The sequence below is a fragment of the Oreochromis niloticus genome, linkage group LG13 (assembly GCF_001858045.2).
Source record: "Oreochromis niloticus isolate F11D_XX linkage group LG13, O_niloticus_UMD_NMBU, whole genome shotgun sequence".
Taxonomy (NCBI): domain Eukaryota; kingdom Metazoa; phylum Chordata; class Actinopteri; order Cichliformes; family Cichlidae; genus Oreochromis; species Oreochromis niloticus.
In genome coordinates, this window is record NC_031978.2 from 24,587,550 (window position 1) to 24,606,060 (window position 18,511).

General features: G+C 40.6%; 1 protein-coding gene and 1 long non-coding RNA gene across 5 annotated transcripts in view; one reads left to right on the plus strand and one right to left on the minus strand.

Annotated features, from left to right (window-relative positions):
* Positions 1-18,511, plus strand: part of ate1 (arginyltransferase 1) — a 52,576-nt gene that overhangs the window by 5,197 nt on the left and 28,868 nt on the right. The window contains exons 5-9 of one of the 4 annotated variants that reach the window (XM_005473878.3): positions 447-674; positions 5,182-5,396; positions 8,138-8,266; positions 9,405-9,533; positions 16,554-16,586. In XM_005473878.3, the coding sequence (XP_005473935.1) occupies positions 447-674; positions 5,182-5,396; positions 8,138-8,266; positions 9,405-9,533; positions 16,554-16,586 (734 nt within the window). The remainder of the gene's footprint in view (positions 1-446; positions 675-5,181; positions 5,397-8,137; positions 8,267-9,404; positions 9,534-16,553; positions 16,587-18,511) is intronic. The other 3 variants (XM_005473880.3, XM_003441210.4, XM_005473881.3) reach the window with 3 other exon arrangements.
* Positions 505-5,207, minus strand: LOC112841961 (uncharacterized). Its single transcript, XR_003213470.1, has 2 exons — positions 5,109-5,207; positions 505-4,487 (listed from the first exon to the last, which is right to left on the minus strand). It is a non-coding gene; the product is annotated as an uncharacterized LOC112841961 (long non-coding RNA).

The window sequence follows — 18,511 nt, forward strand, 5'->3', positions numbered from 1 at the left end:
TGAAAGTTAATAAATATGTGAAAATGACTTGACTCTGTAATGTGTTCATGGACCACAGGTTTTAATATAAATGATGCTGCGAACGGCAGGCAGATTAGGATTTATGGGTTTACACAGGAGTATGGCTGTTCCTCTCTATCAGCTCATAAGAGCTCCATCAGTTGCAAAGCCCACAAACTGTGCACATAACATTTCATCAGAGACCCCTTCACAGCAAGGCTTTTTAACTGCAGGATGTCACAGAGAGCAGTCCTGGTGCATGACTGCAATTCACTAATTTCATATTCTGATGTCAGTGATCAGGCGTAAGTAAGGGCCCATTCCCTCTGGCGAATTGCACCCTGGTTTAAAGTACAGTTAGCGTTGGGTGCTAATTCAAAACAGAAGAGAAGGGTCATTTACAGTGTGCTGTCTGGTGTAAGCAATATTAATTTCCTGCATTATAGGTGAGCCAATGGACTCGGTGTGTGAAGAGGCAGGACCACAGGAACTGAGTAAAGTACATTTGAAGTGCACCGCTCTCACAGACATTCAGAAGGATGCTACAGAGTTTCCATCTACCACAGAAGTTCAGAAGGAGGCAGCAGATGCCACACCTACAGGCTCGCAAACATCACAAAATGATCCAGTGTCTGTCCCAGCTGGGAGAACAGCATCCACAGCTCCCAAACCAGGTAGGAGTCATCAAAACTAGTGCTGTTCTTGCTGTTGCTGGGAGGGAAAAAAAGTTATGTTAGTACTATAATTAGTAAGCTCATTCTATTCTATGTGATCTATCAATCTAAACCTGGAGCGGCAATTAATCAGATGATCATAGAAAATTAAACTAACTAAACTTTTAAAATGATGACATAAATCCCTATATGAACGGCTCAAGCAGCTGTACTATGAAGCCTCAGCAATAAGTAGTGCAGGGTTTTTACCCCTCTCTGCTCTTGGCTTTGTTGTGTGTGCACCTTCTTACACATAAACAGGCTGAAGGTAATATTAATCGAGTTGACGGGGTGTTATTATTTATTACCATCAATGCAATGAAGCTTCCCAATAAGTGTGAAACTGAAGTGAATAATTTCACGTTGACTTTATTCTAAAGTTTTAATAACCCACAAACCTTGAAAGGCCTTTCTAAACAAAGGCTAACATAAAAGCATGGCTACTTTTGATTGTTACAGCGTAGGGTCTGTGTCTACTAACAGCTGTTATTGATATGGAATGACCCATGCTTTCAGTCTTGGAGTGCTTCTCAGAAAGCCGCGTTGTTGTTACATTACAAAAATACGGTGAAACATTTTTGCCTTCATCTGTACCGAGTGCTCCGAGTCTCCACAGTCTACTCCAGAAAGGACCTAAACACAGGATTGGATCAGTCTGAGATCCCAAACAGTTTGGTTGTCAGTGACAGCTATGGATTGACAGTTTTTGTCAGGGACAAAGAGGGAAGTAATGCTCTTTAACTGAAAATGCTGTCAGCACAGCAGGGGAGAAAAAGCTGTAAGCAGAGCGTTGTTTTTTTCACTGTAGATGCTGGGCTGTCAACACTGAACTTCAAATGCAGAAAGCAGATCCTGCCACCAGCAAAACAATGGAAACAGACCTTAAAAATGCACTGATCATACGAAGTATTAATGTAGCATTTATGAGGTGAATTTTTATCCTGGCTTGCTATTATAAGTAGTTTCCCTTTAGTGTTTTTGGAATTTCTTTGCAGCAATTAAACTTAATTTGGATTTTTTTTTAAACATTGCAGCTAAGACTTTTTGAATACATGATTACTTATTAATTTGTTTAAATGTTGTCAACTACAACTAAGCTAATAATAAGCCACCTGTTTCTAATTGAGGAATCCTCAGCTGTTTGTACTTAATGGCTTCTTTGGTTTCCTGCTTAAATTTATGCTCTCTACTTTATCCAATGTGGCCTCATGCTGTGCTCTGCACTAACTGAAGGATCAGATCTTGCCAGAAGGTGTCACTGTTCACCTTGTAAACCAGGCTTCACACTGCAGCATGTTGGTGAATGAGGGCACTGTTTGTTCCCTGTTTTGTAGGAGTGTGTGTCTGGTTTGGAATTATCTATCATGTTCTCCTCCTTATTTTCCAGCACAGGATATCCTCTCAATAATGAATTAAAAACACTTATTGTGAAGAGATAATAAACTCTCATTAGACAGAGGAAGTGGCGTTTTAACAACCTTTCATGTTTCAGGCTTCAGCTGCTTTTTTTCTCTCCAACTCTGATGAGAACACCATCCACCATCATTAATTAAAAGGCAACAGAGGATGTTGGAGAAATATTATTGTGCACAATTTTTGTGAATCCTGCTATGATCTATGAGAAAGGCTCAAGGGATGAACCAGTGTGGCTTCTACACAAGATCAACAACTTAGTAATGAAAACGCATAATTTGTTCCCAGTTTTTGTTGAATCTATGAAAAATGTCAAAGATAATATAGCTTGACATGAATAAATTAGGATTTTTAGACCCACAAGGTGAGCCATTTACCACATTTACCAAAAACCTGAGAAAACTAGGGAGCCAAAAGAGAAAGTGGCAGACCTAAAAAAAAAAAAAAAAAAAAAAAAAATCTAAAGCAGGAGAACAGTACACACTGAACTTCCTTAAGAAATGGCGGCGGGGGGGGAATCCAACAAAAACCTTGCACAGGACCTGAGAGATGCATTAGGGGCTTCAGTTGTTCACTACTGTTCACCATCCTTATTAGAAATGGTCTCAGTGGAGGCGGGGCTATTGTGAAGCCATTTTTTAAAGGAAACCTGGAGAAAAGGCTGAGATATGCCAGATTACTCAAGAACTGGACCGAAAATCGGCGAACAAAAGTCACGTGGAGTGATGGATCCAAATTTGGGTTTTTTGGTTCAAGTCATTGTCAGTATGTACAGAAGTAGGTCAAGAATGAGATGGAAAAGTGAGTGTCTACAGCTATTTGTGGAGGCTGTGTCATGGTTTGGGACTATGAACACAGAAATGTATCACCAGATTTCGATCCAGCGTCTGATTGGAACGGCTTCATTTTCCAGCAGGAAAATGATGTCAAACACGATACTAATGCTGTAAACGTGTATCTGGATAGAACACCACTCACTGGAACACTATCAGTCATGGATTGGCCTCCCCAGAGCCCAGACTTCAACATTTTTGAAGCCGTGTGGGATCATGTTTTTCACCGTTAGCAGAAAACAGCTGGACTTCTCTTTCCTCTACTTTTATGACTAGTGCACTTTATAACTTTGGGGAGTTTCCAGTTACCAAAACCTTAAGCGGAACCAGTTTTAATTACAGCGGAGAGTCTAAGTTGGTAGTTTCTCAAGGGTTATACATTGCAATAAATGCCACTGCACATGCAGAACAGAGACGACAGTATCCTCCAGCCACTGTAAATCAATTCTGACTCGTGTTTTGCATGTTTACGTATAGGAAAGCAGTATTTCACATTTCTAGACAGCTTACACTGAGTGTATCTTCTGAAAGCCATATGTGTGCTCGGGGAAGCATGGATAGAGAATGTCATAGATTTTATGAAGCGCTAACTGCTGGAGAAAGTGCATCTGTCTTCCACAGGAACTGATCTGTCAGACTTTATCTTCACCACAGCCGCATATCCTGTCCTTGGGAGTACCTGTTTTTTTTTTTGTTTTTTTTTTTGTGTGTGTTTGTGAGGCTAAGAGAGAAAGTGTGTGTCGATGCTGAGAGTGTAATTACTGGGAGAGAGAGGCACATGGACAGGGTAATCATGGATAAGGGTTGCTGTGTTTGTGGTTGAGTCAGTGTGATGACCTCGGTCCGGGCTGTAGTTCCTGTTGTCTGCGTGACCACTCTTCCTTGACATTGGTTTGTTTATTCTGAAAGAGGTAAACTATGTGACCACGCTATCACAGCCACAGCTCTGTTTATACCAGAGGTGATTTCTTGCAAGTGCAACCTTCCTTTCGCACCGCTTTTCATTTCCAATAAAACGCTAATGTGGCAATCTTGAGATTAAATATTATGCTGTTAATTTTCTTAGGAGCACATAAATGTAGTGACTATCGCCCCAGATGACTCGACAACAAATCATTTACAAGAAGAACACAGTAAGCGATAAATAAAAAAATATTCCCCCTGGGGTTTTAGTTTAAGCACTGCAAATGTCATTTCATGTTTTTAGCATATTTTATAGCATAGCTTGAGTTCTGTATTTACTGTTCACAGGATGCAATCTGCCATACAGACACAGGACCTTGAGACAGCTAAAGCTGAATGCTGTCAGTGATTCTTGGCCAGGATCAGTTTCTCTCTCCTCTGTCAGGATCAGGCATCAGGATCTCTCGCAAGCTCTCTCTTCTTTGTGATGTCACCGGAGGGGAGAGTTGGTGAATGAGCTGATGGTGGCAGCTGGCAATATGACAAGCAGGAAACGGCTCTCGTTTCCTTATTGCTCCAAACAGGATGTGGGCGTGTAAACTGTTGACATGGGATGCCCGGAGAGCTGAAGGGCTTGGCAAGAGCCCAGGAGGTTGTGGTGGTAGAGGAGGAGGCGGAGGAGGAGGGGCAGCAGGATGAGAAGAAGGGACAGGCAGAGATTTAGTAATTTCAGGAACTGTTTCTGTCAGTCTTGCGGATAGAAGGAAAAAAATGCGTGGGTTGTGTTTTATTTACGATGTACGATGAGCTGGTCCACTCATTTATTTTCCCACACCAGCAGACCTGATTGTTTTTATTATTAGGTTTGGGTTTTTTTTATCGTCTTGAAAAAAACTTTCAAAAAACATATGAGATAGCTGCCCATCACTTTGACTCAAGTAGCACATAGAATATTGTTTCATGGCTGCCAAAGCAATGATTTAATGTAAAGACTACTGAGGTAAGGATGGTGATTTTCTCAGTCCTCTTTGATTTTTCACTGAAGCAAGCATGGTAACCTATTTGCCTACATGGTCCAATACATTCTGCCCCACATTTGAGCCTCATCAGTTACAGCGGCTGAAAGTTAAAGCCTTTGTTACTTTTGGTTTATTCTTACTGAAAAAGCAGTCTGAAACTGAAAATGATCATTCGCCCCGAGTTGAGTTTTTAAACTGCATCTTTTACGTCCGTGGCATATACTCACCATGTCTTTGCATGAAATTAAAGCGAGAATGCACATTTAGGAAACCTTTGACATTTCTCCCTCTGTCTTGCAGGGAATGGAGCCGATCCTAGCCGCCCGCTGTGTAGGAAGGCCAAAGAGTTGAGGAAAGAGCGGCGTCTTCAGAAAGAACAAATGAGGCAAAATGGCGACGGTGTTTCCTCCACTGTCTCTCCTACCCAACCCACTCCTAGTCAGAACAGCCAATCAAAAACATTGGAAGACTTCATCAGCGAATCATTGCCTGAAAACTCTGCTCATTGCCTTGAGGTGAACACAAATATTGTGGAGCAAACTTTTGTTCCTCTTTTTTTTTCTGTAACTTTAAATAATCATTAACCTATTTTGATGATTCTGTCATTAAGAAATAGTGTTCTTAGTCTAGCTTTCAGGCTTTGTAATGTTTGGACTAAGCTAGCTCGAACATTTGGTCCCACAGAGCTCTTCCCCAGCTCCAGTGACTTCACATGTGTTTATGTGTACGGATAGGATAGCTAGCCAAAGCGGAGTGGAAAAACCACCTCTTCCTACTTTGAATTCAACCAAATGACAGGCACACCACACAAAATGGGTTGCATTACCCTGCTGATGACATTAAAACCACAGCACCCAGCTCAGCCAGTATGAGAAGACATGGAAATGAACTTTTGGCAGGCAGGAGAACAATGTAGAAGAGAGATCCCTGGCAAAAGCCTCCATCTGAGGTTGGTAGAGTAACGTCATTCCCGGTCTTGACCAAGATTTAAGCCAGATGCAGTGATGAACCAGGCAGTGTCTGTCTTTTGTCTCCGTACCCCGTGAGACTAGACAGCTCTTTTCAGTTGGATTCATTTGTTTGCTTGGAATTATAATTCAGTTCTCTTTAGAGGCCACGCACACAGTGTTATCCGATGCAAATGGAGGTTAATTATATGTTTTACAAGTCATACAATTTGGAGAGGCTTCTACTTGACCCATTTAGCTCTTTATTAAAGAACATAGAGCAGGGCTGCACCAGATTTCTGGCTAAGGAACATTTTGAATCATTAGCAGTTTACCAAATCATTCTGATGTTGTCAGTTGGACGTGTCTTGTGTTGATCCTTAAGTGTTGTCACACTAGTACCAGATGATTATTGTGTTTACACTAGAGCAATTAAGTGTAGTCAAGCTCAGTTTCTTCATAAACACATCTGTTAAAGATGTCACACTCGAGAATACACTGCAGGATACATAAAAAAAACCCTGCAGGGTCCATATAAAACATGAAAATAAATGGAGAGAGGAAATGGAAATTTGGTGATTAAGCATCTTCACTTTGGCAGTGCCGTAAGATCACCGTCGCTTTCTGCAAAGCTTCATTGTTTATATTTCTCTTTTGCTACGATTGATTCTGTGTCCTTGGACGAGCTCATCACTTCTGCAGATCAGAGAGATGAGTCATAGGGACAGGGAAGACGAGTTTAGATGACCATGCAGTGCAGCCGGGGTTCTGTGTGCTGCCACTTGGGGTCAGTGTGACAACATGATACAAATCCCCTCAGGCACCTCTGGAAAGTGTGGAACTGCTCTTCCCCTTAAGAGTGCCTGTGTACAGTCTCTACAGGTTTTTCATATTTCCATAGATGTTCTTTTATCCCATTACTTAATATGCAGTGGTTTGGCAGTCAGTTTCCTCGTCTGTCCTTTTACTTATAACAGTGCAAAGAAAGGTCTTGAGGGTTCATGACAAAATATCATTAAGATGCAACACTTTTCTTTAATATATTTTAATTAGCTAAACAAAGTGCAGTTGTGTTGTTTGGCTTTATTTGAACATTCTTAAGCAATTTAAGTTGGTTTTGAATTTCAAGCCTGTTTTGAGAGCTGGAAATTTCATTTCCATTTCATTTTCCTGCTAGTGGTGCGAGTTCCCCAAGTTTTTTTTTTTTTTTTTTTTTTAGCATATCAAAAATATATATCTCCAGATTAAGAACAATATTAAGACGAGCAAACTTGAGACGTTCAGCATCTCTGTTTGACTAAAGGATGCTGATGCCAAATGTTCATATGAGAGGCCTAAGAGTTAAGTTCCAAGCCAAACAAACCCCAAGTTCAATTCATCTGTCGTGTCCTTCCAGGGGATTTATATGGCACAGCCTCTGTGGCCAACAAAAGCTTCAAAATGAGGAGACAGTTAATTAAATGGGGCCGGACGATGAGAGAGAAGGATCCTTTAGTAATATTAGCAGCAATGGTCAGTTTTTCTTTCCCCGTCTTTCTATCAAAGACTTTTCCTGATCTTCTCTGTTGAAGTTTGAGCTTATCATATATGTCTAGTTGGATTAACTGCTTCATAAGTACACATGTGATGGATGCATCATAATTTTTCTATGCACCTGTCATCATTGTATGTAAAAATGAACCTATTATAACTTATTAGGACACTTAGGTTGCCTAATTGTGTTCTTATACTAGGTTACCTGAACTTGGACTGTGGTTTTAATGTTTGTCATGCTTTTGATGACTCCGCCATTTATCCCCATTTATCCCAAAAAGCACATAAGCAAATATGTTAATGATTATATTTAGAGCAACTTGTTTGTAATATTCTTGTGTCACAAGAAAGATGGACATAACACACCCACTTTCATGAAGCCACATCTTACACGAACATCTATTAAAAACTAAAGATATTTGTGTTTGTGATTAGATTAGTTAGATTATATTTTATGAAATAAGATTTTTTTTCTCCAAAGGATTCACTACAACTTAAGCTTAAGGTATCGTGCAGCTGTCGTAGGTGAAAAGAAGCCTTTGATTAAAATGAAATGATATCTTAGGAATTGTAAGTGCTGTGATTTATTTGCAAAAGATGGTTTTAAGAGGGTGTGCTTATGTCAGTCTTTCTTCCCTTTTGTGGTCTTTTGTTTTGTTAGTTTAATTTTAGTTTAGTTTTTTTCTTAATTGGGCATTTTCAATCACCACTTATACTTTTCTCATTGCTTCTTACATTTTATTGTTAACTCTTGTTTGCCCATATTCTTTTTGAAGGTGAGGCTAGTGCGCTCCAATCCCCCTAGCCCGCAGTTCAAAGCCTCTTTCGACGCCTCCTACCAGGTGTACAAACTCTACCAGATGGCCATTCACAAGGACCCTCCTGACAAACCCACCGAGAGCCAGGTCAGAGGGTGGGAGGCATAGGTCAACCTTTTCTAGGGGTACCCAGGGAGGGAGGGAGAGGGTCGACAAATGTGGGGACCTAGAAAGGAAATAAAAGGCTTTGATGTATTCCGTTTTTATACTTATTCATACAGGAATATCAATCAATTCAATCATTTAAGCATCATTGCATTTGTATAACTGGGTTCGGTCACTGTGAAGTTTTAGAATTAGACTTGAATGGATAAATAATTTGTGTTGGAACTTCTGCTTGAATGGGGGGGAAAGTGAATTAACATGCTAGTATTAAAGAGAGAGGCTATGTGTATAAATGCGAAAGTCAAAGGGAGAGGAAATGGAGGGGAAAATGTTTCCATACGCCAGGGTTGAGAGCGGTGTTTCTCCAGGTGTCTGACTTGGCCCTTGGTCGGCCAGCCGGGTCGTTAGTATTGAGCTGTTTTAGTTTGGGGCTTGAGGTAGTTTGTCAGCTGACCCCTCCCGACCTTCACACATTTACCCTGTCTGTGTTTACTGTCACCCTGCCCTCACGATAGTTTTAGTGTCTGAACTAGAGTATGATTTGAATTTGGAACTTGAGCTCGTAGTGTTTGTGTGGTTTTAATTTTCTTGCGTGCGCTCAGTTCAACCTTGTTTACCTTTTTGAGGAGAGTCTGCGGTGTTGGACAAGAATCTGTACGCGTCCCGCTTAGATGATCCACTCAGACAGACATCTGCTGCTCTGGAGCTCGCACGCACTGACGCTGGGTTCAGTCTGGTATTACCAGTCCTCTTCAGCCAATCTGTGGTAATAGCTGGGCGGTGCACTAGCCTCATCCTCAAGTTTCTCATTACGTTATTACTGTGAAAACACACCATCAGTCTCCTAGATGCCGAATGTTTGCTTGCGCTGATCTTTGTGTGCCCGGCAATCTGATTTGAATAAACCAGTAATCAAGTGCTGTGTTACCAGCTTTTCTCAAGGGCTAGGAGACTGATGCCAACGCTAAGATACCAAAGTGACTGTATAACGCACTGTTGATTCCAGCACTGTCCACGTCCTCCGCCCTCCCATTTCTAGCTGCTCACTGTCCTCGTATGCATTGTTAATCGTTGTAAAACCTCCCTTCACCTCCCCTCCCCCAACACCCTGTGCTTGAAGGTGAGGCTAGTGCCAGTGAACTTTGAGGACCCTCAATTCATGGCGTCGTATCAGCAGTCGGCAGCGCTGTACGCCCAATACCAGATGGCCATTCATGGTGATGACCCCAGCGAATGTAGTGAGAGTGAGGTACTGCATGATTATTATTCAACACCTGGTTGGGAGCTGCTGCACACGCTTGTTCAACGTTCTTGCTGCTTTTTGACATTTTTTTTCTTTCTTTGTCGTTTACATTTTTAGATAAAACAGGCACTTTGCAACAGAGTTTTTTTTCAACTCTGTTGCTTGTGAAGCTCGCACACAAGAATTTCACTCGCATGTACTGTACCAGTGTACCTGCACATGTGACGTGACAATAAAAGTGATTTGATTTGAATTGATTTGAAAATGCTGCCTTACAATTAGTAGTAATAGCAATATTCATTTTTCTACTGTATTTTGTGGATTTCGTGGTCTAAATGAATAGTCGGGGGTGTACTGGGATTTAAAAAATGACACTAATAATGGAAATAATAACTAGGTCCAATTTTATTCTGTTCATCACCAGAGCATTGACGGGACCTTGTAAAAACATTAAAAAATGTGTCTGTGTTATAGTTTTTAGATGTATATATTGTAAAATTACTGTAAAATATATAAAAGGGCATAAAAAGAGTTTTTCCCTAGTTGTTTTTTTTTTTTGCAGTGAATGAGTAATGAGTAGGAATCATTGTGTATGTAAAACCTGACCTAAGCAGAGATTAAAAATAATTAATGAAAGGCATTAAATTATATGTATGCACACCTAAGTTTCTCCACGTTCTGTATCAATAAATGAGGAGAAAATAAAGTCTAGTCAGGATGCAGAAACTGCTGGACAACCTGAGAGGGCCTTTTGTCCCTCTGGGCTGGAAAAACAGCCTCCTCCTCCTCCCTCCTGCCAGCAGGCCGCAGTAAATTACTGAATTCTCCAACTTGTAAAAGTAAGGTAATTAATAAATAATAAAAGCTGTCAGATTGGGCAGACTGTGGCAGATTCTTTCCTAGTGCCATAACCTTAGCTCTATCAATAGAGCGCATGTGTTTGTGCACAGTCGAAGCTCAGGGTAATAACTGTAGTCTAGTTTTAAGAATTAGACTAATAATATCTTCAAAATATAAAATGAAAATGTTGTGCTAAAAACTCTGTCTGTTGAGTTTCCAGAAATAAAGTTTTTTATTTTATTGGTTTTCCATGTTGGATACCCACATGTGTAGTGTACAAGCCCAGGGTCACATAAGATTAGGTAATTACTTTCAAATGCAGCCTCATTAATTGTAATTTACCTTCACATCTGTAGTTTAGAGTGGTAGAGAGATGCCTACGCTTTAGATTGTAACAACACAGTTATTATATGGGCTGTAATTAGTATGAGAGTATGTGTGGAATACACTGTTTTCTGTGCTTCATGGCAAATCTGTAGTGGTGGACACGAGTCATGTTCACACCACAAGATGTATGAAATATGGCTGTGGCCATATTTGTACAAGACGTTGGAGTGGGGGGGGCTTCTTTGATGGGCTGTACCACACAGCACGCCATATTATTGGTGAGATAATTTCAATAAAAATGCTCCAAAAAACAACGGTATCACAAACATGTTCAAGAGATCTGGCTCAGTGAATCAAATTGGCTACAGTAACACCTAGTCAGCACCCACCTGTCACTCAAATGCGCCACACTCCTAATTATGAATATGTTATAAAAAAAATGCATCTAATAAAGAGGGGGGATTGGATACAGAGTCTAAAACATTAAACAAGTTAATTTCTTCTGGGAGAATATTTGGGATTGACCAACTGACCTGGTTTGAAAAATGATCCCTGTATGGAAGTGGTGTTTCGTCCATTTACTCCAGTGTATCAAGAACTGATAATGTCACATAAATAACAGTTTGTTTTTGTAGCTCTTTTAGCCCTTTCTGAAAACTTGTGTCTGAACTTAAGTAAAAATTGAATTAAATTTGAAAAATTAAATTAAATTAAATTAAATTTTCACAGAGTTGCGCGTCCACATTGAAATGGCCGAAAACGCTTACGGTCCAGTACTGCGCATGCGTGAAACGCAAGACGATTCGACCTGCCTCATTTCTGTCTGCCGTTTATTTACTTTCCGGCTCATTGAAGCGTCGCGGCGAAATGTTGAGGAAAAGCACCGAGTTTTTTAAATGGACTAACAATGAGGTGGAATTGTTGCTGCGAGTAACACAAAAGTACAAAGTTGCAAAAGCGATTGAGAGTTAAAGAATTTGAAGAAAAGCATCTGGAACATGTACAGACTGATATTAATCTTTAATAGGGCTGTCAAAATTGAGCGCAAGCAAAACGACTGCTGTATAATGCCCTCCGCTATCTTGGTTGAAGTGGTCACATGACTGCATCATATGACTAACATGCGTCATCGTTTTAGAAAGTCTCCGTTTTTGCTGTCCACACTGCGACGCGAAAGCACTGGTTTCAAATTTATGCGTCTTCGAGAGCGTTTTCAAAAAGTTTGGACGGGAGGCCAAAACGGAGAGAAAACGATGCGTTTTCAAACGAAAATGCATTAGTGTGGACGTAGCCTAAGAGTGAATAGTATTAAATTCTCACTAAATTAGATATTTTATAGATATTTTTCACAAGTTTCTAGATTCCTTTTTTTTTAAAAGACTAAAACTTAACTTTATTTTTCCATGTTTGGCAGTGTTCACATTCTGTTTAACTTGTTGCTTTTTTGAATAAGTGGTGCAGACTAATGAAGCAGTCTAGTGACAAAAGTTACAAATAGTTCTTTGAAATGAAAGGCTTTTAAAACAAAAATTACTGAAGAATTCATTGTGAATTAGTTTATTATCTAAATAAAATTGCACCTAGGCTTTTCTGTCATTGTTTTGTTTAAATGGGGCGTGAAAATATTTCTTCCTGCCATGTAGGGAATGATGTAAAAAGTTTGAAAACCACTGGTGTAGGGGATTGACTCAGATTTGGAGCCTGTGTCAAGTGGTCACCGGAGGAACTGCAGTTTTTGTAAAATCCACTTTGGCTTCATTTTTCAACCCCCGAAGTTGCTGCTCGAATAGGACAAGTTTTTGTCTTCGGCTGCTTTAATACCAACCCTGAAGTAAAGCTAGTCCAGGGCACCTTTGATTGAACCTGAGCGACTGTGGTTTGTCGACTTTTCTCCAATCGCGCTACAGTAATTTTATATACAGAGCCAGGCCTTAATTGTTTCCACTCAAACAAATTTGACTTTATTTTCCCCCTAGTTGGAATACTGTGACACCACCTCCCGAGCCCATAACACTACTGATTTTATTGTCTTGCCCGTCAAGCTCCTGGTAAATTCCTCTTATTCCCAGAATCTTAGACCACCCCCCCATCTCCCTCCACCTATTGTCCTGAATAAGGGAAATTCGTTGTTGATGGCACATTTTGGTGGAATGCCATTTGCCTGCTGCTGCTGCTACTTAGGAAGTTGGTCCATTTAGCATTTGTTTAGGTATTTATTAATCCATTAAAGTATTCCCTCGGGATAGGATCTAGATTGTTGTCAGCCTATGTTTGAACCAGGTGATGGGAGACCTTCTGTGTGCGTGCAAGCTGAATTACCTTGCCAAGATTGTTCAATCATTAGACAGTAAGATGTCCTAGAGGGTAATTACTTTATTTTAGGATGTATGCATTTCCTGTTATGCCACAAGTGAAAGGCAGCCAGACGTTTTTCTTTCCACGTCCAGTCATTGTTTCCTGACAGAGTTGAAGCCCACACTGGCAATTATTTAGATGCATGCACATACAAACACTCTCGCTGGCACTTATTGGTCTTAACTGTTGTGCTGAGCCATGACTCTCAGTTCCTGCACATGTGGCTTTCATTTTCAAGAAAACAAACCCTGTTAAATCTGTATTTACTCTGCTTGATGGCCAGGACGTTTACCAAGACACTTGGACAAAAATATACGGAAAAAGTTGAGACATGGCAGTAACAGTCATCCGTAAAATGGAAGAAATGATTGAAATTTTGGCACGGACTATGTCAAAGCTATTTGCAACATGGTTATGCATAGCAGAGGTATTCAATAACACCATCTAAACCACATTACCATTGTCCACCAAGTTCCTCGTATTATCTGGAACTGCTTTGAACGCCTTCAAAATGAACAGGGCCGCATGTTAGTGAAGGAAAAGAGAGTGTTAGACTTTTAAAGGGTGAAACCTTGTTGCTCAAATAAGTACAGCAATTTTAGAGAGTACAGAGCACAATGACGAGAGGTCTAAGTAGCAATTAGGCTTAAGCAGATGCGTGTGTTTATATGCAATCTGTGTGTGTGTGTGTGTGTGTGTGTGTGTTTGAGATGGCTTCTTACACTCCTAATCGTATACAGATGAGTTTTTGCTGTAAGAAAGGGAGAGTTTGAGAGGAAGTGATGAACTCCATGTGTTCAGTCATTGCTCTGAATAGACCGTAGTTGATGTGCTGTTGTATTAAGAGATGGAAGCACAGGAGTAGCTGTAGCTGTTTTCATATGTATTCATGCCTCAAGTGAGTGCGCTCACACTCCAGCCATCTCTTCTCGTGCGAGTTTGTGTTTGTGTGTCAGCCTCACAGAGCTGTTGTTTGTCAGAGAACAAACAGGGGGTCAACCCTGCTTTGCTCCAGGAGAGCGATTTCAGGCAAACCAAGCCACACTGCACTATTGGTTAAAAGAAGAATTAGAAAGAGGGACAGGAGGTATTCAGAAAACACACATATGCAAGTTTGCATACATGAGTAAAAGATCATGCATATTATATTTTCTATATTTTCCTAATCAAATCAGGATTTCACCACAAGGTCAGTGTGAGATTCTCTCTCTCACACACACAGCAGCCCATGTTGTAGCTTGGCCTCTACAGATGATGTCATCTAATAACTGCAGCTGTTGTTCACTTGCTAAACCGTTTAGTTTAAGGTTTTTTTGCGAGTTTTTAACAAAAGTTTCATTTGTGCCCTTCAGCAGTACTGCACAGTGGGAGTCTTTGCTGTTGGTAATTTGTCGACTGGCAGAGCAGTAGTCACTGCAGAGGTAGGAGTGGAAAATTACATTCTACTGGCATGGCTACACAGGCGAGGAGATTTGACAGGCGGGTTTTTTGCATGAGCGAAGATCATTGTCGACTCAACAGATCTTGTCATTGCATTTCTGTTGAAACATGTTAAAAAACTGTGCAAAATACTTTTCTGTTTAGTAGGGGAATAGGGGAAAAATGTGTATAAATAGAAATGCATAGTGTCGTCCAAAGATTAACCTAAGCGTATAGGGTTGTGTAGTGGCTTTGAAGAGGAGACTGTAAAGTTCCACTAATATTTGGGAAGTTGCAGGGTGAGAATCATCAGTCCATAGATTTCTGTTCATCCCCACTTCATCTTGGTGTGAGGTTGGGTCCAGGGGAAAGGCATCTTGTTGTAGTATTCAGCACCGCAGGGGACAAGGTTTGTGAGAATTTTATAGCCCACATCAACACCCCTCTGCAAGAGCTGTGTGCACCGTTGCAATGCATGAATAGTTTTGTTGTTTTTCAGTGCTTTATGCTGAAGTCTTTTCTTTTTTTTGCAATCCTTCGTTTTAAAGTTTTTGCTTATTTTTACGACTTAAATTTCTTATGGATGTCGTCATTTTTCTGATGAGTCCAGTTTAAGTGAGGGAGTTTAAAAGATGGTAAAAATGGTTGTTGGTGTCAGTCAAAGGTAAAATGGAAATAAGGATGACAGTTCATCATCCTTTAGCTGCGCTCTGCCAAAAACATCTCCTATGCTGGTGACACTGCATTAGTGTCACCAGCACTGTGGCAGATACAGGGGGAAACGCACACTGGATGAGCTCAGGCTGCTGGCTGGGTTTGCGAGGTGCACCAAAGCCAGCACTGCCCCACCTAGTGAACCATGCCTTGAGCAGTCATTACGATTACTAGCTTTACTGCTGTGCACATACTCAGTCACTTACTCACAAGCAGAGCATGTTGATGCGCTTCTGGGAAATTCTGGTAACTCCTAGAGAACCTACGTGTTAATAATAAGCAAAGACAGATAATCTGTCTCTAAATGGCCAACACAGCCTTCAGTCACTCCAGATGCTATAAAAACAAAATAAGTAGACTCATTTCATTGTCAGCAACTTTGATGGAAATAAAATTGCAAGTGCTAATTTTTATTGGCTTTTGTTTACACTGTTATTCTTCAGAACATAATATAAAGAATTAGATTACTTTGATATACGAGTTAGTCATTATAATGACGAAATACAATATTTTCAGCACAAATCAAATGGACTGAAAATTAGTATCAAAGTTTAACAAGAGTTCAAAGACTATCTGGAGTCTGGTTGGATAGAATCAGAAGCAACACAAAATAATTATCAATGGAAATGCATTTGGTCGCGGATAAGGGTCATCGTGCAATACAATGTGTATCGTTGTTTATGGAATCACATCTGGACCCTCACTGTCCATGTTTACAATACTTTGGTGTTGATATAGATCTATGTTCTGCTCCTCAAACAGTGGACCCCAAGGTAAACATATCTGCAAACGAATGACACAGCTGGGTTGTAGCATGTCTTTGTAAAATATGAGCAAGGGTCTGTGTTATGTGCTCATTGAGTAAACTTAAATCTGTCAGTCATCACTTTGGTGTTCTGGTTGTCATTAAAAAAACGGTTTTGGACCTAAACATGGACACCGCTCTCAACCCCACTACTAAAAATGAACTCCAGGAAACGGTAGAGAGAATGGAAGAAAAATGACATATTTTCCACCCCCACCCCAGTAATCAATATCTGGTGTGGTGTTTTAAATAAGAGATAAACTATTTTGACATTGGGAGCACTGCTTATTTTTGCTGTCACGGTGTCCTCCCTGTAGTGCGAGCTGCAGTTGATAGGGTAAATGTTTTCATTTGTATAAATACAGTTTTCCTTTTTATGCCCTGTAGTGAATGGAGGGCTTCATGTGAAATGTGACACCTGAGTAGAGCGAAAACAGGGAGGGATAAGTTATATAGAACAGCAAAGGAGACATGTATGGTTTTCATTTATGCCTTTTTCAAAAGAGCTGCTGACCCAGAGAGCTAACTGCTTTTCTCTCTGTCCCCCCCTCTGCTTTCCTCCACAGTTCAAGAGATTTCTCTGTGATTCACCACTAGAGGTATGTATTTCCTTTGGCCTGTTGACAGTTTAATAACCCCCTGCTTTTAAATGTCTCTGTTCATCCAAATGTGTTACCTGGAATGATTTGCCCCAACCAGTAGAGGGTCTTCCTGAAATTACTGTCATGGAGATTATGATAATGACTTGAAAAATGCCTGGGGTTTCGGTGTTTAGTTCCTCATCACATTCACTCAAAAGACAGAAAATCTAAACTAGTTGCCCTTTTTCAGCACATACCAACCCTCTACCTTTGGTCTGCCTCTTAGAGAGCCCTCCAGCTGGATTGAGTGGAGCTGAGGGATTTGGGAAGGGGGTTTTGTTTCATATCGGAGGGGTTTTAATTTAGCCCTGTGTTAGTGAAAGGGGGTGCCGAAGGAGGAAAATGGTAAATGTGGTGTCCAGATTGCAACTGTGTTGAACATAAGGTCTTCAGAGCAGTCCTTCCCTCCGGCTTTGACGGGATAGGACATACCACATTTATACCACTGCCCATTACTTTGCGTGGTGTGGTACAAATTACAGGCTGATGAGGAGGTTGTGTGGGCCCACTTAACAAGAAGCAATTATTCAGGCACCATTAGAAATTTAATGGCAGCTTCTGGTGCATTAATTAGTGAAATCTTGCTCGTAATCTGTTTACTGTGTAAATTTTTAGATGCTTTAATCTGTATACAGAAGGATCTGGAAGAGCATTGGTGGTTAATCTGGTGGTGTTTGCTGTGAGGTGCAAGTTTGCAGTAAGGCATCATTGAGCACTTGTCAGGCCTGTTGAGCTGCAGGCTTCAGAAATACCACTGGACCTCTTGGGTCAGGACAATTACACCAACAATTAGACCCAGGATGGGTACTTATAACAGCCACTTTAATGGGATTGAGGTCCAGAGCACACGCAGACTGACTGACACAAACGCAGTCACTCTCTTTTGCCCCGTGGGCCTCCTCAGGTCTCCGTTAATGAACATCATTAGTGTTTATAGGAAACAAGCTTTTATCACCTCGTCAAGGCTGGCGGCCAGGCAGCTGAATTACACAGTTCTGCACACATGTGCACACCAAAACTATGCCACACTACCTCGCATATTTTCCTGCCTTCAGTGTCCCCTCCTCTCTGATGGTTGAGGAGGCAATCTCTTTTCATTCGGCGTCCTCTCGTGCAACTTGTTTTCCTTTCCTTCTTTCTTCCTCTCATCTCAGTCTCCCCTGTCTCTCTCCAAACGCTCTCCATTTCAGAATTATTATACATGGATTTCTGCTGTAGCTCTGCGTGTTGGCCTCCATCTGTGTCCAATCAGAGTGCTATTAAAATACACAGACACTCACCACATGGACCAGCAAACTCTGTGGTTCATCAGCTCACATATAAGCCTGCATTTTTATAAATGTATGAGAAATGCATACTTCCAAATTGTAATTGGGACACAGGTAGTCTAATTGTTTGATTTCACCAAAATTGCAGAGGATTCATGCCAAAACTAAGTGGCAGTTAACATAATGTGTCATAGAGTTTTCAGATGCTTTTACACACAAATGCAGAAATGTAAACACATTGGTTCTGCCTGTGTCCAAACATGATGAGCACTTCAGTGCAGGAGAAACACGGTGTTATGTGTTTTGTGGGATTCGTCTCCTCATTCAGTTTTCCTTTTATGAATAAACAACCTACACTCAGTAACAGGGGTGCAGGACTATGGCTTCTCTTCTGGAAAAACTCAGCCTTTTCTTCTGTAGTTTGGTCATCTCTGTCTTTCCCTTCTTAGCACTTTGTCAGAGAATTTTTTTACTATGTAAAGAAATGCAGACTTTTCCAAAAGACTTTGATCACTATGTGGAATATACCAAAAAAAGGATGTAAAAAATAATTTTAACCTCATTTTTTTTGTCATAAATTTTTACAAAGACACCTTCTCAAATGTCAGAACACAG